Genomic DNA, 22541 nt, shown 5'->3' with positions numbered 1-22541 from the left:
TACTTGAAAGGTGTAATTGTTTGGGGCAGACGATACACAAGGTATGTCCGGCCACACCCCAGACACTTGGAGGTCATGTCTGCCGCCTCCGGTCGGGTCCATACTTTCCTTTCCCACGTGCGCGCTTCGGAGTGTAAGCAGAATTTCTGGGCTCCTACAACTGAACCTTTGTTCCACTAACTGAATGTCCTGTCATGTGAATTCGCTGATACGAGACTCACTTCTTTTGAGTTGGCACTGTCTGGATGTCAAAATCCGCGGTTCCTTTAGCAATTGAAAGGGTTCATGCCTGCCGCCAAACGAGAGCGTCCTCAGGCATTCCGCCATTGGTCTCTACCCTCGGACGTTCGTACTGCATACGCCACACACCTAAATATTCTGAAGCTCTCACGGCGACAAAGTAAGGTGGCTCAATGAAGAAAACACCAACGTTTGGAGAACCATCTTCGTCCTCATCCTCAGGGTATTCAGCTTACACGGCTGGTAGCCCGAGAAGAATTCATTATATCCACACAGCTAATTTAGTTCCAGTCAGTTAATTATTTAAGGACGTAACGCACATTTCAACGTCTTTACCTTCCCATCTGCTGTATAAAAAGTGAAGATGAACAATAATTTTACCTGTTGTTTTGTATGGGTATGAAACCTTGTCTCTGGCATTAAGGGAAGAAGACGGATTGAGGGCGTTTGAGAACAGGGCTCTGAGGAGAATATTTAGACCAAAGAGGAATGAATATTAAGGTGATGCAACCAAGGAATGTGTGATGGACCGGACAAGTAGCGCTCATCAAGAGATGAGAAATTCGCGCAAAATATTGGATGGGAAGTCTGAAGAGAAATGATCATTCCGAAGTCGTTGCAGTAGATGGGGGAATAATAAATCAGATCTTAGGTAAGTGACTTCTGGGCTTGTGGATTGCATTAATCTGGCTCAGGATAGAGACTGTCGTGTGACTTACGAAAGCTTCTCACATAGTAATGAACGTTGACGAGAAAGGGATTACAAAGGAAACTGTCATGTACTGAAATTTTACTGTTCACGAAAGTGACAGAGTCTAGCTCTGTCTAAGGGACCCAACAGAATAGATACCTCTCACCTGAAGACGGAACCAGCCTCCGAAACGTCGTGATTTTAAAAAAACAGACGATGGAAAAAGTCCTGACAACGAATAATTGTAAGTGTAACACCGCATGTTTGTACGTTCACGTACCAGGCTCGCGAAATGTAACGTGAAAGAATCTTAGGAATCTTCAAGCGAAATCACGTGAAAGGAATATTTAGAAGTAGCCAATGAAAATCACGCATTGAAATACAATCCTTGTTCAGTCCCACAAATCGCAAACGAATTATGTCGTATTTTCTTACGTGTTTCCTTCATGAAACCACACGTCACACAATCAACGCTCAATGCAGTCTTCATTGTGCGAGTTCTAAAAAGTCCCCTCACCTCCTTGCTTCTTTCGTATTTTCCCCATTTTCCTCTCGTGTTTCGTTTCGTAGGTTCAGGTTTTCTGATAAACGGGATTTATTTCTACACGATGGATACTTTGCTGCTTCATATTATTATTGGAAGCGGAGATTCTCCGAGGAGAGAGTCTTCTTCAGTCTGACTCCAGGCTTGCTCCGTCTTTGTGGCCTCGCGATTCTCTCTCTGGTGCTGCACCAGATCTGTCAAACTAGATGGGAGAAAATCCTGGTCTCTGAAGCTGTCTGGGTTAATAGACCACACTCAGTGTAATCTAAAACGTTTCTTGCTTTCTGCTCTGTGGAACTTCTCAGGTAACTGAGAGTTGTGGTTCTCACAGCAGCGAGTAAGAAGATGGCTGTCTTATGGTTTCTAGATAGACGTTTGCCGAAGTTTCAGCAGCACACGTATCCCACACTCGGCCAAGAAATTAAGTTGGTAGGTGGTTCCACCTACGGGCAGGGACGATAAACCTAAATACACCGGTTAACCTGTGAAGAACAACTTATGTTTTTGTAGTAATGAGTTCTCTCTTACCGAACACGATTACAGACACCAGAGCTTTTATATATTACTTTCTGAAAATTACATCAGATCACAAAACAATTGTAATTAGCAAAAACAAAAACACGAAACTAACACAAAAATGTTTCTAAGCAGATAACTGCAACTGCTTCAGTGCTACCAACATATAATCCTCCTAACGAAAATTACCAGAAATGGACCTGTGACCCATTGTGGCTTGTGGGTTTGTGTCGACAGGAACATCTCTGTTTCGGTCTCTCGGCCGAGATACCAACCCTCCTTCTTCGAATTCCACGTTGGGAGTTAATTGTCTCGTACGTCCTAAAACGGGATGCTGTCTGAACCACGCCACTCTTCTTGGAAGGATTGGGAGCCAGCTTTTCTTGTGTCCATTTTCCGCACTATTCGAAGTTCGTCGCACCTCGAAGGCCCACCTGTGGTTGAGTGAAATTTCAAATCGGAGACAGCCCCGTCTTCGCCACCAGCTTGCTATGTGGTTCTTTGAGACTGGTAGAATCAAACCATTGACGGTGTCGCCACACAAACCAAGTGAGACTCGTGTGTGTGTGTGTGTGTGTGATTTTGAAATTAAAAGTGAATTTGGAATTCGTAATGTGTTCCTTGTGGTGTTCTTGCAAACGAAACTTTAAATCCATCGAACTCAGAGAGACACCTAGTGACACATTTGTGGAATAGTTTGTAAGAAAAGAAATTACGATGCATTGTATCCATGTCTTATTTCAATATTGGTAGCCCTGCAGTGGTATTCGGTTACCTATCTGACGGCGAAAGATGAAATTGCTGAGAAAGCTGTGTTTCCGCGATGCAGCCATTTTATGAGGAGTGTGTTCAATGATGCACTCAGCATCGGAGCTGCCTCTCAGTGATAACACAGTTCTCTGGGTTATTATTACTATTATTATTATTATTAAGTGTTCTGTCTTACGACAGGTCCATTGCTCTGCCCAAAAAGAGCTCTCCAGTTGTCCCTATTCTCGGCTTCTCGCTTTAATTCCTGGAACGTCATCTTCTTTCCTTGTTTAAGGTCGTCGGTTAGCTGTGTCAGTCTTCTTCCCAGTCCTCGCTTTCCTTCAACCTGGCCTTCGGTGATATCACTCAGTAATCCATTCCTTCTCATAATATGTCCCAGCCAGTTAGCTTTCCTTCGTGTAATCGCCTGCAGAATGCTTCTTTGCTCGTTGACTCTCCTCAATACTTCTTCGTTGGTCACTCGATCCGTCCACCTGATCTTCTCCAACACCACATTTCAAAACTCTCCAGGTATTTCTGTTCCTTCTTCCTGAGTGTCCAAGTCTCTGCTCCATACGTAACACTTCACTAGTTTCGTCTTCATCTCCAAGCCCAACTTGCTAGTGAGAAGTATCCTCTTCTTGACGAAAGCTGCCTTGGCCATGGCTATCCTTGCTTTTACTTCCTTGGTGCATAGGGCGTCCGTCGTGACTATGCTTCCCAAGTACTTGAAATGCTCCACATTCTCCATCTGTTGGTTTCCAATTACAACGTTCAATGGTTCTGCTCTCGGTGCTATCCTCATTACCTTTGATTTTTCAATGTTCTCTGGGTATGTGTGGGTAAAGTGCTCGTTACCAACTGCACGAGGGCAATGATGCAATTTTTTCAATTCGAGCACAAACTGCATTAGCCGTATTTACGACCCTGATAGAACGCATTTTTGGTTATGAATGCCACAGTTGAGTTATTGCAAAGGAACAACACGCGATGGTGCTTTGCATATGACAGGAAGTTGTTGGCGGGCGGGCGGGGTTTTAAGAATGGCTGGGGGCAACCAGTAAGTTTGCTTTCGGAATCGTCGTTCTTTACGTCGCAGAGCTGTCGAACCCTGTAGATATAAGAAGTATTGAAATAATACATTTCGGGAAGCTCACAGAATAACCCAGCACTTGAAATGTCTCCTTCGGAATCTGGTCCTAATCCAGCTCATTCGCTCCGCCCTGCTGGAAGTCCTTGATTGTCACGAGGCAAAGTAGACCCAAATTTAAGAAGAACGTTCTGTTTGCCCTTGGCCATGCCCACACGCGGATGTGTTCCTCCTGCACACCTGCACATCGCTCGTCCGTCGTATTTCCTGGAAGCTATACGCGTCCTAGTGGGCGGGGTGTCCAAACCAACTCACTCCATTCTAATTTTGTTGCAACGGAATTTCCCTAGTACTACGACTGCGAGATATTTCATTTATGTTCGCATTTGTTTTATGTATTCCCCTAAGGACTATTTTAATAGTATCCTCCATTTTCAACGAAGGACCGCTTTCCAGTGGTTCGCCACCAATACTCTGTGTACCTGTAAAATTATTTCTGGCGTCAGACCCGAGTTTGGAAATTCATGGAATTTTTCAAAATATCCAGAAGTTTGGAAAATTTTATTTTTTTTAAATTGTGAAGATATTTGAAAATTCTTACACTCTAGATTTATTTTTCCAATCTTGGAATTTTTTTGTAACGTCTCAGTATTTTGAGAGTTTGTGACCAAACTCAGCCCAACGTAATCAAACACAACTCAACCTGACCCAACCTAACCTAATGCTTGCCTTGTGACGCCTATGAGCGATATGTGTTTTGAATTCAGAAGTTTTCGTACATTTTTAATTTTAATGAGATTTGAGCTAGTTTGGGCAATTTTTGTGCTTTTTCAAAAATTCTAAACTCTTTTAAGTTTTCGAAATTTTCTTTAATTTTGAAAATTGTTGAAAATGTTTATATTGTAGAGATATTTCGGTAATTTTTGGAATTTTTCAAAATTTAAATTATTTCTAAATCTATAAAAAAATTACTTGTTTTTTAAATTTTCGAAATGTTTTATTTTTTTAAATGTTTATATTTTAGACATATTTTTCAAAATTTAGAAATTGTTGGCATTTTTCAAAGTTTTGAAACATTTTGATTTTTTTGATTTTTGAAACTTTTCGAAAAATTTTAAATTTTAGTTATATTATGCTGGTTTTGGAAATTTTTGTAATGCTTCAAAATTTCGGAACAATTTTAAATTAGAATATTTTTTTTAATTCTTGAAATCTTTGAAAATTCTTAAGTTTTAGAGATATTTTGCCAATTTTGGTAATCTGTGAAGAAACTTAACCTAACACGACGTAACCGAACTTTACCTAACCTAATCTAACCCAGCCTAGAATCACCTATCCAACCAAGCCTAGCCCAACATAACCTATTTTAAGTTAAATTCAGCTACCGTAACCTAAGCTAACCTACACTAATTTAAACCAACTAACCCTAACCAAACCTAACGTAACTAACCCACTGTATCCTGAAGTAACCAAACGTAACCTTACCGATTACATATAAGCTAAACTAATGTTTGAATGCTTGAATTCTATGAAGGCTTTGTATTTTGAATTTTGAAAATTCTGAAAACCTCAAATTTTATGAGATTTTTAGCAGATTTTGAAATTTTGAAAATTTTGAAAAAAAATTAAATATTCATTTTTAATTTCGAAATTTTCGAAAATTCTGTGTCTTTGGTGATATTTTACCAATTTTTGTCAAGAGTTTGAAAATTTTTTCACCAAACCCAACCTCACCTTTCCTAACCCAATGCAACCCAACCTCTTCTAACATAACATATCTCAGCGTTAACAAACCTAACCTAACCTAACATAAACTAATGTTTCGAAATGTGACTCGTATGAAGACTATGTGCCCAATGGCTCGCCCTATTTACACAGACGCTTGCCGTCGTGCCAGCTGTACTCAGTGTGTAACTTCATCTCACGTCGTTAAGATGCTTTTTGATTGCCGACGTTTTTACGACCCTCCAGATGTTTTGGTCAGCACGTAGTGTTCGCTTCTCACTTCCCCTAATAATTTTCTATGGCGTCGTTAAATAACCCACGAATAAACTGTGGAGAAAATTTACGACCGCACTCTTTGTGGTACGTGAGTGACGGCGGTCGCTGTGAGTGTGTGAGTGTCTGATGACGTAACCTGTTTTTGTGTACGCCGTGTGCCTACCCACTGCTGCAACTGCAGACGGTAAATAAAGGACATTTAGAGAGAGAAAAAAATTCCTCGCAGACAAGGGCACGGTCTTCTTGAGGTTTGCAAGCTGCATTATCGGTGATGTAATGCTTACAGGACTCACCGTCTGGAAATGTGTTTATTTACGAGGACGCAGGCAACACGAACGGGGAAACCGAGTAAATGTGTTGCAGTGTAAATCTTGAACAACCTTCAAAGACTCACAAAGCATCGCTTGTTAACACACGACGGGCTTTGACTTCAGACCCGCGTTGCACGTGTCGGAACGTCGAAGACGTGGATGGGTAAGGACAGGGGACGTAAGAGGAGGGAGAGAATGTACGAAAATGTAAGAAAACGAATTGTCTCCGGACTTGCGTTAGTCAGAATGTCAGCATTGCACAAAACTGACAGAAGATAGGATCATTTAACGTCGCCACAATTTGTGTGCTGGAGCGTTCACGGGATGGCCAACGACCGGGTAGGCAGGTTAGCTCATCGTTAACGCCTGTACTCTAGTTCTGCGCGGTTTCACGTGACTTTCCAAAACAATAAAATAATGGGGTTATTTTCTATGCTATCTCAACATCCTCTCACACAAACCCTGAATATGCCGTTGTAGGGCGTTTCTGGTGGTGGGTGGCCTCGATCGCTGTTGCGACCCTCGCTCAAATAAAAGTCGCTCGAAGGAGTAATTTCGTCCGAGTCTCGATGGGCTCAATCTGAGTGCTCGTGCCCTCAAGGACAAAGCCAGCCCTTCCGTTGATTTTCGAAGCGATCATTTCTTCAGTAAACACTGGCAGTCTTTAACAAATGCCGTATAGCCTCGTTTCAGACGTGCTTACTGCCTCCTTCATCAGGGCGATAACATCTCGGTTTATGTTACTGCGTATTTGGAGTAAGCGGTCATTGAAGACGGATCTTCGATACTTAATTTGAGGTTTTAATGAGGATTCTGGAAACGTCCGAAACGAGACGGGAATTTGAAGGCGTGGCTTGCGTCAGTTTGAATTCCTTCGAGACATAAACATATTCGCATTTGTTGTCCTTCCTAGAATTAACCTTCGGAAGTTCCTCACGGATGAAATTTTCCCCAGGTGCTTTGCAATCGCCCTTGTCACTCCAGTCAGAGTGAAACTACCACGTGTCTCCAAGGTCGGCAGTGAAGCATGCTTTTATCGTTAAATATTTCCTAATAAAAATTGACGGTTGTTCCTTACTCCGTCGGCTGGCGGCGCTCACCTCGCAGTGAACTTTGCTTATACCCTGCAGGTGGTTTCGGAAAATACTCGCTCGCAATCAGTGAAATGTGGATGCACCTCATCCGATGTCGTATTAAATGTGACATTTAAAATATGCTCTGTGACACGGGAATTTGCCTGATTTGATTTAAGTTTCATGTTTTCAAAATAAGTAAAATTAGAAATTTTTGGCCTGAAAGTGTGAATGAGCACAAAAATGTGGAAATGTCCTACGTGAACGCATTCACGAGATGGGAAAATGAAAGAGTTTCCCATTCCCTTTCAAGGGCGGGCGGGGAAGCTTAGATGTCGGTTCCTCTCGGTCTTCCGCCCCGACTGAATCTGTTTTCTGAGCCGCTCTGTTGTCCATCCTGCGGCTCGTGTCACGGGTTCAACAGTTTCAAATCGTTATTATTTATGCAAGAAACTTTGTTTTCTTCGAATTAACGCTGGGAGGGGGGCGGTGTGTGCAAAGCATTTAGCAGGCTCTGTGTGAGTAAAGAATATGTTTGCTGTTGACAGACAGATCGCCTCTGTTTTCGACATACGAGGTGCGATCGGAAAGTTTCAAGACTGCGCGTATAAAAACCCGTACACTTATCTCAGGTATTAAATTCATCCATCACCCTCGAAGTAGTTCCCCTGGGAGTGAACACAACGATCCCAGCGCCGCTGCCAAGCCTGGAAGCATCCCTGGAAATCTTTCTTTGTCAGCCTGTCAAGCACCATCTGCGATTCTGCCTGAATCTCTTCTATCGTCTCAAATCTCCTTCCCTTTAGCTGAATTTTCATCTTTGGGAAGAGGGAGAAGTCACACGGAGCTTAGAAAGGAAGTTGGGGTCGGTTCTTGCAAGATCTTTGAGCTCCTGACAAACGAGAAGTCGATTCTGCTTCTGGTCCTCAGACAGGATGCGTCGCATGTGGAGTTCTTCCTTTAGAATCAGCAGACAGGTCCCATAGCCTATCCCAACAATGTCGCACAAGTCGTTGATGGTACGACGTCGATCTTCGTAACATTTTCGGGCGTTGTGCTCGAAGATGGTCGTCCAGAACGCTCGTCATCATCGACAGAGGTTCGGCCATTTTTAAAACGTGAATGCCACACAAAAGTTTGTGCACGACCCATTGCGGACTCCCCAAATGCTTGCTTTAGCATTTCATAGGTTTCCGTAGCCGTTTTGGCGAGTCTTTGGCAAAATTTGATGCACACGCCATTCCGAAATCGCAGGAGGGTCGGTGTAATGCACTACCAAAACGCCCGTAACTAAGAAACAAATGCTAATTCGATGATGCCGGCTGGCACACTGATTCACTATGAATGTAGGCCGCACCCCCCTAGCGGCAGAAGCTCGTACTACATCCGGTTAGCCCTCTATTGACACAGTCTTGAAACTTTCCGATCGCACCTCGTATGCCTTTCTTTCTTTATTTCGCCTTACCTTCTGCACGAATTACAGTGTGATCTCGTTTTTGGATCAGTATTCCGCTGAATGTTTTGCATATTCGCCCGTAATACTCAGTAAAGACAATAACTTATCTTTCCTAATTAGAATTCGTAACACACACAGGTTCTTCACCGATGGTTTTATTCAACATGTGTTGTATTTTTTCATATTCCTGCATTCTTATACGTCAGTGTTGTAAATGTATGCATATATTTGTCGTCGTGCTCAGTTCCGTCCCCCCTCTTCGTGAGACGAAATTTCCTGGTGTGCCTTTATGTGTCGTTGAAAAATTAAGGTGTTTCGCCAGTGAAAATCGGTTTGCGGATCACTGATTAAAATCATAACACGCTGTGATGCACTAGGTCAGCATCAGTCTGCTTTTATACATCGTTGCTTTTCACGTAGGTACTAAATTACCATTCATGTAGTTGGCTAACATCTCCGTAATATACAGAGTGTCCCGTAAGTCCATGTAAGTAAGTACGAAAGCTGTACAGTGCTACAGTATGCTCGCTCTGTACGCTGACACTGGGTACACCTGACCGCCGCTAACTCCGCAGTTCTCCTTGCGCGGCGCTGGTAGCTGGACAGTTGTGACTCCATCTATGTGCGTACCTTAAAACAATAAACGTTAATTCTGAGGACGCCCCACTGGCGGAAATGCGAATGATTGAGGTCTCGGGGGGGGGGGGTCGTGGTTTTCCCTAGTTTGTCCATAAACATTACACGATAACTCTATTAAACAAGCCAATGCCAGTTCTTTCCAACTCGTCATTCACAGGCAACTGACCACTGGATGGTATGTAACACGCTCAGCTGATACAGTTTATTTGAATAAATATGAACCGAACTTCAAGCTTTTGAGTGTAGTGCTTTAATTAGTGTTGCTGGGTGTTTATTCAACGAGCCGATATTCAAACCTAGTACCTCCCGGACAGGATGCAGGACGTTAAGGAACGTAAAGTGAAATGCCTTTACCCCGAGGCGAGCGAAGTCAGGACCAGGTTTCGAAGCCGCCATGCTTGGTCAGGGCTGCCGCAGACGTCTTCGACATTGAAAACCCTTTAGGGTTGGAATGATCCGATGTGTTTGGTGCACTTTATCATAATGTAACATCTTAAGTTACAGCGTTTCGTCAGGCCAAGAATAATTACCGCAGATGTGTTGCAACTTTTTTTTTCCACTTCTCTAAAATTTACCCTTAATGAATAAAGCTGGCTCCTCCCACCCCTTCCTTCTTGATTTGATCGTCCCTAAGTTCATGGTGAAGAGTACAAATAGCCGAGGTCCTCCCTCAGTCTGCGGCCTCCTGTCATTTCTTCAACCCTCTTCCGTCCGACGGTTCTCCTGTGCGCGTTCGGGCGTCTCTTCTCAGACCCCCTCAACGGCGCTACAACCCAGAAGACGTCCATTTTCGAAGTTACAGTTCCGTATTTTTTGATCTCAAAATTTATATACGGCAACCAAAAAGACGGGGGATTCCGAACTGAGAGGTGCAGGCATTCTACGGTTTTCATGTGCCCTCATCTTATTCGAGAATTCAATTTAAGTTTTTGCTGTTGTTCCCAAACTTTGTGAACTTTGCCACATTTTTTGGAGTATTTGTTAACTCCCTTGCAGTGTAGTTACGAGATGTACTAAGATTTTTCTGCGTTGACTTCCAGACCAACCTCCATGCTAGCATCTAACACAGAATCTGCGTTTTCTGCATGATCCACTGGATAAATTAATGTCATCAGCAAAGACCAGACGCTGTTGTGTTCCTCTCAGTTTCCTTGGCTCTACCTGATGGCGTTATTATTATTATTTAGTGTTCTGTCTGACGACAGGTCCATATGAACCGGATCCTTCCATCCTTTTCTCGGACTGGGACCTGTTCATGTACGTTCTTGGCAGATGATCCAGAAGTGGTTTGCCATTGCCTTCTTCTGTGTGTGAATGGAGTAATTGTTGGGATGCCACGGAGGAAAACTCCGTGTTGCCTAGACCACGGCCTTGCCCAACACAAGTTATAAATTCGGACACCGCCGGGAATCGAACCCGAGACCCCAGGATTACAAGGCCAGCTTTCTAACCGCTAGACCACCGTGGCTATTCTGATGGCGTATTCTCAAGCAATTTTAAAAGCAGTGGTCACAGAACTCTCTCCCTTTGTTTCAGACCGTTCGTGAGGCAGATGTTTACGTATTGGGATCTTGGTATAGGCTACGCGGCGGGGCTTGATTCCCGGCACTTTCGCAGTCCTGCTTCTAACATAACCTTGCAGTTGCTCTGCCAGCCATGTTGTTATATCCGTGCGCGTCCTTGTTGCGTCAGTGGATGCCGCTCACGTGGTCGTACTACGTTCTACGTGAATGAAGCTCTGACGTAACGAGCAGGCAGACGACAGCTGTTGGTCGGCTGATCGATAATGCGTAATCATTATTATTATTATTTATTGTTATTACAGACTGTCTTGGTGTTGTGTTAGATAATCAATTATTTTCATTGGCGTGGTGATTTTGTGTATTCTCGGTAACTAGGGCTTGTTTGTTTCATAACCTATAATTCATATTTTTAAGATAGCATATCATATTTTTTTTGTAAATTCTTTAGTTTGGTCGAAGCCAGGTTATGCCCCAGTTACATAAAATGATTTTACGTCTATCGACTCCGATAACACAAAGTATGCGAAGAAAATTTGGCAATTGTTACTGCCTTTGTGCGTTCTCTGCACGAAGAGCGTAGTGAGAACGCCATTTCTGTCCAGCCGATTAAACTCCAGAACTACTGGCCGGATTTGGATGGAATTTGATGTTGAGGTTGTGCCATTCTGCACGACTTAAAATTCGTATTTGTTAATATCCTACGAACGGCGACAACAAAATGACGGATGCGGAAAGTCGTGAGGTGGACACTGAGGAGCTGCGATCTGGTGGCCAAAATGGTAACTAACGAACAATGCGGATTTAACGCTTCTAAATGCACGCTACAAAGAAGGCGTGTGGAATGCGCTTTTCGATCTTGTTTAAATTTTAGAACAGTTTATTTCAGACGACATCTCAATGCTTGATGCTGTCAGTGGCAAAATCAGGTGTCTTCCATTACGGACATTGTCGAAATTCATGTAGCTCGTACAAGACAAATGACGTGTTGAATGACGTTTGTCCTTCATGATCATTGCATAGCAGCTTGTGGCAAATTTGTAAGTAACGAAGCAGTACTTTGCTGTTTTCCTCTGGATGCATTCTGATGTCAAAATTGACGTCAGTTTACCAGGTTTATTTTTATTTATTTATTTAGTGTTCTGTCTGACGACAGGTCCATATGAACAGGATCCTTTCATCCTTTTCTCGGACTGGGACCTGTTCATATACGTTCTTGGCAGATGATCCAGAAGTGGTTTGCCATTGCCTTCTTCTGTGTGTGAATGGAGTAATTGTTGGGATGCCACGGAGGAAAACTCCGTGTTGCCTAGACCACGGCCTTGCCCAACACAAGTTATAAATTCGGGCACCGCCGGGAATCGAACCCGAGACCCCAGGATTAAAAGGCCAGCGTTCTGACCGCTAGACCACCTCATCTTATTATTATTTAGTGTTCTGTCTGACGACAGGTCCATATGAACAGGATCCTTCCATCCTTTTCTCGGACTGGGACCTGTTCATATACGTTCTTGGCAGATGATCCAGAAGTGGTTTGCCATTGCCTTCTTCTGTGTGTGAATGGAGTAATTGTTGGGATGCCACGGAGGAAAACTCCGTGTTGTCTAGACCACGGCCTTGCCCAACACAAGTTATAAATTCGGGCACCGCTGGGAATCGAACCCGAGACCCCAGGATTACAAGGCCAGCGTTCTAACCGCTAGACCACCGTGGCTGGTGATTTTACCAGGTTATGCCATCTAAATGGTTTCAGATGATCGCGATAAGATACGAGTTGCACCTGTAATTACGGACGTGGGCATCACTTGTCATCTTTTTATTGCGCGTGCGTTGTATTTCGATCGGTGTATGCATTACGACACTTTTTCTGCCTCGTTCTTCACGTCACTTCAGTTCTGTCAGTTGGAACTGATGCGTCAATTAGCAATTATGCTCCCTTTTACGTGGAAGTCTGATGTCGGGCTTGTAATTTCTTGGTCGTTATCATCATTATTAGGTCTAGTTGTAGTATCAGGCAGATCACAGGAGACCGGCTGATTTCAATGTTACGAACGAAAAGCCACTGAAGACGTTATTTTCTTTTCTGTAACTTCCTAGATTCCGCATTCAACAACAAGACTGGCCCGTTTAACAGAGCCATAGAAAATCATAAATTATACAAATTGAGGTATTGGTCTCCCGGGATTTGATATATTTTAGCCTTCTTCGCGGTATGAACGTTTTGGAGGAAAGTGTCCCGTCAGCGTTCAGGTTTTTATATGCATATCAAATTTTGAATGTGTTAATACATTACCCGCACTGTAACGAACCTCAACTTCATATACAAACAAAACCTCGAAGGGGTGATATTCTCGAAATGCCTCTACGTATATCCTAACACTGTACAGAGGACCCGCTTCGAACCCCGAATATCCTCGTCGAAATCTTTCGTTTCAGGCTATTAATGCAGTATAAATTTGATGGATACGTAGGTTATTTAACAGTAATGTAATGGGAAGATGATTATGAATGGTGACCGGAACAACGTGGCCGTCACATGTCGAGACCACTGCTGAGGAGACGGCCGGTTCAGCCGGGGCAGGTATCTCCTGATGGTGCTATCTACAGGGTGTTCTCCGCGTGTTGCAGGTGGCAACTGCTGGTCCGCCATGGTGCGTAATGGCCGCTGCACGGAGCTGCTCAACGAGAAGGTCAGCAAAGAGGAGTGTTGTGCGTCGGACAGCGTCGCCACGGCCTGGAGCTCGGAAGACTTGGACGCCGGCACGCTGTTCTTCTGGAGGGTGTTGGGCGGTGGGGTGTCCTGCTACGCTTGCAAAGGTGCGCTGTTCCTCACTTAAACGCAGTGGCAAAGATCAACACAAACACGAATTTAGATTAATCTTTTTGTACACGGCTTACAGGAGCTTAATTCAGACCTGGTTAGCCCTACATTTTACTGTGATTTAAAAAAGTAATATGTAGTGTGTATTTTTTTTTATTTGTAGTGTTCTGTCTGACGACAGGTCCATATATTATGAACAGGATCCTTCAAACCTCTTTAGGTTGTCAGGGACCTGCTCATACATATATACATTCTTGGCAGAGATGATCAGAAGTGGTTTGCCATTGCCTTCTTCTGTGTGTGAGTGGAGTAATTGTTGGGATGCCACGGAGAAACCGGGGAAGCCCCCGGAGGAAAACTCCGTGATGCCTAGACCACGGCCTTGCCCAACACAAGCTATAAATTTGAGCACCACCGGGAATTGAACCCGGGACCCCAGGCTTACAAGGCTAGTGAATGCGCGCTGGTTCGAGTCTCGGGGAAAGCAATTTCTCATGAGCTTTCGACCAGTGTATGGGACCGGTGCCAACCCAGCATCGTGAGGAAATTGGGGAGCTACGATAATTAGCTTAATCCGGTCATGAAAGCTAGCAATGGCTGGGGGTTCGTCGTGCTGACCACACGTCACCCTGTATCTGGTTGGATGATCGTGAATGTGAGGCCAGCAGCCAGCTACTCGGCTTTGGCTCTCAGAGGGCTCTTACGCCACGGATTATTATATGTATACACGCACGTATATTTGTGTATGTTGAAACTGTGTGCGACCGGAAGCTCCCGAGGTCCACTGCGGCCTGTCATTTGAAAGCTGACGTCGCCCGATGTCGGAAAAACATAATAACGTCGTATTGTGTTGTCTCTTCGAATGTCTGTAATATTTAGAAGTGAATTTGGTGTTTATAGTTGGATGTGAATCAGTCTGAAGGTTCGAAAGATATTTTATTTTCAAGATAGCTGCCTGAAAGAGATCCATGCTGGACACTTTGTCAGAGAGTCGTGTCCTCGTGTAAACATAGCAGGAGTCCGCGTGCCTGTCTGTTTTCATTTGTAACCTAACCATTTAACGAACGGTATAAATTTTGGTAGTTTCGGTATAATTTCTCTTCTGTGATGGTTTCGGGCCTCTCTTGAAGGTTTTTAAGATGCTAAAAAGGTTTGAAGAACAACAGCCGCCTTTTCGTGTCTGACGAAATATTAATCAGTCAGTTGATGACGGAGACAGTGCTTCTGGTGGGTGGCATTAGACGTGCTGAGATACGACCCCAACTCCGCGCGACTCTGTATAACTGGGAGGTTCTCTACTCTGTGGACGCAGTGGCCATATGAAGGTACAGGCGTCATTAAATTATGGTGTTCAGTGCGCATCTATGTAACTACGTATTGGTCTGACCATGTCTGTCCGCCTGTTTCCCTGCATGATGTAACTCGAGAACGTAGTGGCTTCAGAGCCGCGTCTGTCTTTCTGTCCGTATGGTTCAACTCGGACTGCTTAGGCTACGCGTTTAGAACCCAAAACGTTCAAAGAACCCTCAAAATTCCATTGGAACATTTTAAATTTCTGAAGATTCTCATTGGTCGTTGAGGTTTGAAATACGTCGTAACTGGCGGACTTCGAAACTCCTCTAAATTTCCATCTGTGATTCCAGGAACGCATGGGTTTAACGGTAAGGTAACCCACGCTTTCTGTCTGCTCTGGGACCTTGAATTTCGCACGAACTGGGATAGTCGCGCATGAGTTGCCCCAAGTCTAAGAGCAATCAGGAAATAAATACTCCCTACGGGCCTAAACGCCTGGCTTAGTCATCTGGGCAGTTGTCTAGCCCAATGGTACCGCGCTGGCCACTCGATGACAGAATCTGACCAACTTCATACTAGCGCCGGGTTTTAATCTTGTACCTTTAAGATTACAGAAGCTTGATCTGTTACAGTGACCTCGAAAGAGCGGGGCTCTTGTGACGCTGCCCTAGTCGACCACAGTTTATTCAGATTTATTTAAAGTCATGTCGATTGAAAGATACAAGTTTTACATTGCTGAGAAACACTTGGACAAATTCGATTCATAAAACTTTCCATCACGCGCGCTAACGTAGCCAGTGATATGGCATTCATTTTTATTTTTTTTAGAAATTTTGTTTTTGAGGTTTTACTTGTTTCAAATACTTCGCTTTTCAAGTAGCCCCATGAAAAGGAATCGCAGGCCGACAGATCGGGCGAGCGGGCTGGCTAGAAAATGTCGCCGTAGGAGGAAATTATTATTTTCTTTATTTACACAAAACACACGTCAGAATCACCAAACTGTTTCTCCTTTTCAATATATCGTCCCTCTCCAGTGGCACACTGCGCCATCGCCGTGGCAAGGCTCTGATGTCAGCGGCGTAGAAAGAAGTAGGACCACTGACGTAGCCGATACAGGATACCTCGTGTGAATTCGCCGTCTGCCATGAATTTCTGCTCCTTCATTGGTCCAACAAGTGATAATCACTAGGGGCTGCATCTGGACTGTAAGGAATTTGTTCACGATTCCGCAGATTGAGATCGCTGACGTCATCGTTCGTCAAAATCTCCGTATGAGGTCGTGCGTTGTCATGCACCAGGATGATTGACCCCCTCTGACAGTTTCTCGGGCCTCTCCTTGCGAATTCCTGCGTGCGCTTCGTTGAGAAGCAAGTTGCTGTAATATTGAGCATTAATTGTTGCATGAGGTGGCAGAGAATCTAGACTATTCGCCCCATCTGAATACCAAAGACACTTGGACCGACCTTGCGAGCTCAAGACACGATTTTTGGGTCGTAGGGACCTTTGTGGACCTCTGTCACTCTGGAGTGACAAGTTACTCTTTGCTGCAGAAGTGGATTTCTCTCCAGTTCAGTCCGGGTCAGATGGTCGGCAGACACAGGAACACGTTGTGCCTTCGGCTTCTTCAGGACCCTCGAACAGTAGACGCTGCCCTTCCAACATCTGCGCCCGCTCTGGAGGCGACGTCACGCGGTGCATTGCAGTTCGCCTGTTTACCAAAATCAGGTCCTCGACGAGACGGTTCAGAAAATCGTGGACACTTGCGCGTGACTGGGGGACTTCGCCCGGTCTCACTTTGTCTGACACCGCTGTTCTCGACTTTAGAGTGACAGGGTCTGACGCCATCTTGTGCTGCTCCTAATGCGAAGACGCGAAGGTTGAGTCCGTGTATGTGGGAGTGGAAGCAGTGTTGCCACCATCTGCCACGAAGAGTATTTTGTCGTTGTGGTGTAGACGTCTCTCGTAATAAAAAAGAATCCGGGTCGAACTTGAACCACCCTCGTATGGCCTCAATAGCTACTGATAATTTTATACCCCGGTGATTTTACGGGTCTGTCCATTATGTATGTTTATTGTAATTATATTATTTCAAATAATTGCTTTGCGACTGTCAGCTGTTGCTTGTTTGTTAATTTGCTTTTCTCCAGTGATCGTGTCATATTTGAGACAGCATTTCTGGTTGTTCTTTTTGAAACGCATTTCTTGTCGCAGAGTCGTGTGCCGGCGTCGAGTGCGGCGATGGTAAGAAGTGCGTCGTACGTCGGGGACGACCCAAATGCGTCTGTTCCCCGGACTGCCGTAGGAGCCGCCACAAAGGCCCCGTCTGCGGCACTGACGGACGCTCCTACAGGAACATGTGCCGCCTCCGGAAGAGGGCGTGTCGCAGGAAGAGCGCGACGCTAGCCGTCGCGTACTACGGCCACTGCCAAAGTAAGTCGTCTGTAGCCGATTGCCTTACGAAAGTATGTTTATGTTCCGATGGGCTGGACATGTAGCACGCATGGGGGGGGGGCAAAGGACGCATACAGGGATTTTGGTAGGGAATCCTTCTGGAAAACGACCACTGGGCAGACCAAGAAGGAGATGGTAGGACGACGTCAAGATGGATGTTAGGGAGGGTGGCGAATGGATGGAATTGGCTCAGGATCGTGGCCGATGGCGGACTTTGGTATTGTCGGTGTTAAACCTGTGGGTTTTGCTACCAGGGAGTTAGTTATTCTAAAAGTTTACGTGCAGTTGTTTTAAAATACCTCCCGTAGCTAACTTCTGGTGATGAGTCACGAGAAACAGAGATTTCTGGCTCATTCACTGCAGCTCTGAGGTAACGAGGGTCCTCGCTCCCTGGCCGCGGGTGTCTCGAGCTACGTTTTGTGTCCAAAGGGCAAAATACAGCCTCTGTCCTTTCTACGCTCTTGCGCAATCCGTTTATGTTGTGTTGAAATGCAGGAACCTACGTTACCGTCTTACGGACTTGTTTTCAGTATTTCTTTAAATTGTGTGAGCATAATGTGTTTCAGTGATTTATGTTTGCAAATTAAATTTTTAAAGTAGCTTCGCTCATCACAGCTGATCTCAATACGCCTTCAAATTAATGTTGCGTTTTCAAAGGGGCGTGTATTTTATTTTAGTTATAATATAGCAAATGTAGAATTCGTGTTAAAAGGAGTTTAACTACTCACTGTTCTGTTTCGTACTCAGACATACAATTGTGCTCGGTCAAAATTGTGTTTGTTTTAAGTGAAATGTTATTGAGGTCTTCCGTCAGAATAAATTAGTCACGTATTCTACTCACTGCTGTTTTTGTTAAAGGACAACGATGCTACGTCAGTTTTATCGTATCTTACATAATGTTATCGAGATTTGAGTAGACTTAACAGTGAGACTGAGCAAGGTTGCGATATGCTAATTAAGACAGTTTCGTCCAGACGGGGATCAAGGTGACAGTGGTGGGACGAAGGGCCTGTTAATAAGTAAACAAGACGTAACAAAAGTTGTAAACGCAGAGATTTAGTCTCAGGAAGTAAGCTTTGCAGACTTTAAGGGAAGATATCAGTATATATTTTAAATCTTGTCCGTCTAATCACAATAGATTCTTATTAAATATTAAAATATTACAATAATTAACATTTAAAATATTTAAAATATATCAAATGATGTTCTATATCGAAATATTCGATTTACATTAGACCATCATCGAATATTTCGATAAAGAACATCATTTGATATATTTTAAATATTTTAAATGTTAATTATTGTAATATTTTAATATTTAATAAGAATTTATTGTGATTACAATAATTAACATTTAAAATATTTAAAATATATCAAATGATGTTCTATATCGAAATATTCGATTTACATTAGACTATCATCGAATATTTCGATAAAGAACATCATTTGATATATTTTAAATATTTTAAATGTTAATTATTGTAATATTTTAATATTTAATAAGAATTTATTGTGATTAGACGGACAAGATTTAAAATATATATTCATTATATCACAATATGACGCAACTTTACCATCTCAGGAAGATATCAGGTCAAAATCTGAACAGGAAAACTTGACTGATAATGTGCACTTCATTAGGGTTTCAGAAAATACTGAAGGAAACTTTATTTTAAGTGTAGACTTCCTGCCGTTAGTAAGTCATTAGGAGTTGAAGCATCATGTGAACCGTGGTTTACTGACATGTTAAATGTAAGCGAACTTCGTCTCGCAGGGTTCAGATGAGAATCGTAATCTTGAAGATTTTCCACTCTAATTTCAGTAGATCAAGATTTACCCCTGTCAGCTGTGGGCTGAACGATCTTTGTAAGAGCCGTACGGAACTGCACAATTAATACCTGGGCCTTTGTTTGCTATTGAAAATTTGGAAGCGTATAAATCACAAATTGATCAAATTCCGGCAGAATTTACCCAAACAGGAAGTAACGTGATGATTGAGATTCAGAATCTGTCAATTGTATTTGGAATAAGGAAGAAATACCAGAACAATGGAAGAAATATATTATTTTTCATGTTTCTAAGAAAGATTATGTAACTGGCTTAGTATGTATCGAGGATTATCACTTTTAATCGACTGTGTACAAAATGTTGCCCATCATTCATACGTATATGAAATAATTGCGGATTATCAGCGTGGATTTAAACGCAAACCATGGATTACTGATAAGATATTCTGCATTCAGCAGGCACTGGAGAAAGAATGAGAATACAGTCGAAAGCCGTCAGCCACTTGCATAATTAAACAGATCTTATGATGCAGTCGTGAGAGAAATATTATACACCATTCTCGTTGACTTCAGTGTACCAATGAAATTGGTTAGGCTAATTGAAATGTGTTTAAATGGAGATAAAAGTAAAGCCCTTATTGGTTAACAATGTCTGATACGTTTCCTGTTCACAATAGTTTGAAACAAGGAGAGGCTTTAGTGCCATTGCTTTTGAACTTTTCTTAGGCACGTGTTATCAGGATTATTCAAGACATCAAAGAGGGATGAGAAATGAATGGGACACAGTGGCTTCTGCTGATAATGTTAATTTATTTGGTGATATAAATACCACGAAGTAGAACACAGAAGCTCTAGCAATGAAATGGAAATGAACACAAAGATAACCAAATACTGTTCATGATGTTTGTTTAAAAGACCATCAGAATACAAATAGGAAAATTAGGTGTTTATTTTATTTAATATTTCTATTTATTTAATATTAAGATAAATTGTATGACATCCAACATGAAAATGGTTCAGGTTCATAGGCGGAAAAGAGAGGATAATATTAAAACATCGTATGGCAGTCGGGATGATGTGAATTAGGTTCATCTGACTCAGGGGTTTGGACCAGTGGAATGCTCGGAATCCGTAAAATGCGAATACATTTCTAGGGGTTTCTAGAGTATGTGAGCGTGCTGTCGGCTTGTCTAGAAGGACTCTGCTCACTGTGGGCGATAAGTTACCTAAGAGGAGCGCAGGAATTGAGCGACAATGTAGACGATAAACCATGGTTAAAACCTGTAGGCAGGTATGGAATAGCTGATGGAAAGAACTGAGGGTGTAGCAGAAATGTAGATTGGACATAGTCACTTTTAGACTGGACCGTTGGGGTAATTCGAAAAGTGAATAAAATCTCATTATTTTGTATATTAAGGGGGTAAATAGATCACTGATGTAATTAGAAATGTCGATTTATAGTATTCTTCAGGGCAGGAATATAAAGCACTGCATTGGTCAGGAAAGGTGTGTAATAAATTAATGCCCGCCATTTGCATTGCTCTGCGGATTCATTCTTTCATCCATTAAAACGTAGACATTTTGTTTTAACCTAACGTAACGTAACGTAACCTAACCTAACGTAACCTAACCTAACGTAACCTAACCTAACCTAACGTAACCTAACCTAACCTAACCTAACGTAACCTAATCTAACCTAACCTAACGTAACGTAACGTAACCTAACCTAACGTAACCTAACCTAACATAACCTAACGTAACCTAACGTAATCTAACCTAACGTAACCTAACGTAACCTAACATAACCTAACCTAACCTAACCTAACCTAACCTAAAGCCTGCTATGAGTGTGATGTTGGTACCTGTGGTCGGTGGAGGACGTATGAGACAGCGTTCCATTTGGTGGAAGATTTTCAATGCATTGACAGCGATAAGACTAGCTGCAGTTGAATTCGTTGCATGAACTCAGTCCCATAGTTAAAGCTCACCTAGACATTTGTGTTTTGTGTCTCCAGTGGGAATTAAAATGTATGAATGTAATAATATTTAATATTCTTACTTACAGAGCGAACTGTGCATTGTAACTTGTAAAATTCAAACAACAATGAGCATGTTTTTTTATTTCCCTTGTATTAACAGGGGTGGGTAAAAAATCCCGTTTCGACAGTAAGCATGTCTTCCTGTGTAACTGTTTTGCAAACCGTGTCACTTTCAATGCTGAGAGGAGCAGAGCAGCGAAAGAGGCCTGGTCGGGACAAGAACCAGTGTCTACAATCCACGTGTCTCGCGGACAGTAGGCCATGCGAAGGTCGAGGTCCCATGTTGTGTTGTGCGTCGTACGTCCTTCATGTGGAGACCATTTACGTTGTTAGCTCGGAGTGAGGCAGTGTGCCCGTGTAACCGCGTTTGCCCGCCCTCACTCACGCAGGCTCCTGCGACAGGATTCGATGTCCGGCCGGAAAACATTGTCTCCTCGACCAGAACCTCAGCCCCCACTGCGTGAGGTGCTCCCAGCGCTGTCCCGATCGCACGGCCACCAGCAGGACCGTCTGCGGCACGGACGGAGTCACGTACCAGAGCGCCTGCCACCTACAGGAGTCCGCGTGTCACAGGGGCAAAGCCATCCCGGTCGCCTACAAGGGACGCTGCAAACGTAAGAATTACCAGGTCTTACACACACACACAGTACAAGGGTCTCAAACCTCGGCTAGCCGTAATTTATTTTTATTTATTTATTTATTATTAACTGCAAATGGGTTTATACCCGGCGCTACAATAAGACACAACAAAACAATGAGACACAACGAAACAAAAAGACACGACAAAACAATGAGACACAACAAAAACAATTAGACACAACAAAACAATGAGACACAACGAAACAAAAAGACACAACAAAACAATGAGACACAACAAAAACAATGAGACACGACAAAACAATGAGACACAACAAAAACAATCAGACAACAAAACAATGAGACACGACAAAACAATGAGACACAACGAAACAAAAAGACACAACAAAACAACGAGACACAACAAAAACAATGAGACACAACAAAACAATGAGACACAACAAAAACAATGAGACACGACAAAACAATGAGACACGACAAAACAATGAGACACGACACAAAATAAAACAGCTCATAAGATTACAAAACCATAAGGCACAAGTATTTAAACACAACAGATAACCTAAAGTAGATAACTTAAAAATTAATACCAACTAGACATAAGACAGTAACAGTAATGAATTACATACATCCTGGTCAGAGAAGCAGCTGAATAATTTGAGTAGACGGACAAGAAATTACTGACTCCTCCCCCACTTAAAATTACAAGCGTGAAGCAGAAA

General features: G+C 43.0%; 1 protein-coding gene across 8 annotated transcripts in view; it reads left to right on the top strand.

Moving 5' to 3' along the window:
- Positions 1-22541, top strand: part of Fs (Follistatin) — a 122438-nt gene that overhangs the window by 80404 nt on the left and 19493 nt on the right. For all 8 annotated transcript variants that reach the window (XR_015537747.1, XR_015537745.1, XR_015537746.1 and 5 more), the window contains exons 2-4: positions 13460-13648; positions 17157-17375; positions 21612-21836. Coding sequence is in view for 4 of the 8 variants with exons in the window: in XM_087358331.1 (XP_087214457.1) it covers positions 13460-13648; positions 17157-17375; positions 21612-21836 (633 nt within the window). In the remaining 4 variants the exon portion in view is untranslated. The remainder of the gene's footprint in view (positions 1-13459; positions 13649-17156; positions 17376-21611; positions 21837-22541) is intronic.

Source organism: Zootermopsis nevadensis, unplaced genomic scaffold, assembly GCF_977971745.1.
Source record: "Zootermopsis nevadensis isolate Lab colony 2312 unplaced genomic scaffold, Znev_1.0 Znev_ptg000030l, whole genome shotgun sequence".
In the NCBI taxonomy this organism is placed as follows: domain Eukaryota; kingdom Metazoa; phylum Arthropoda; class Insecta; order Blattodea; family Termopsidae; genus Zootermopsis; species Zootermopsis nevadensis.
Note: the sequence above shows the minus strand (reverse complement) of the source record. Positions and strands in the feature narration are given on the sequence as shown.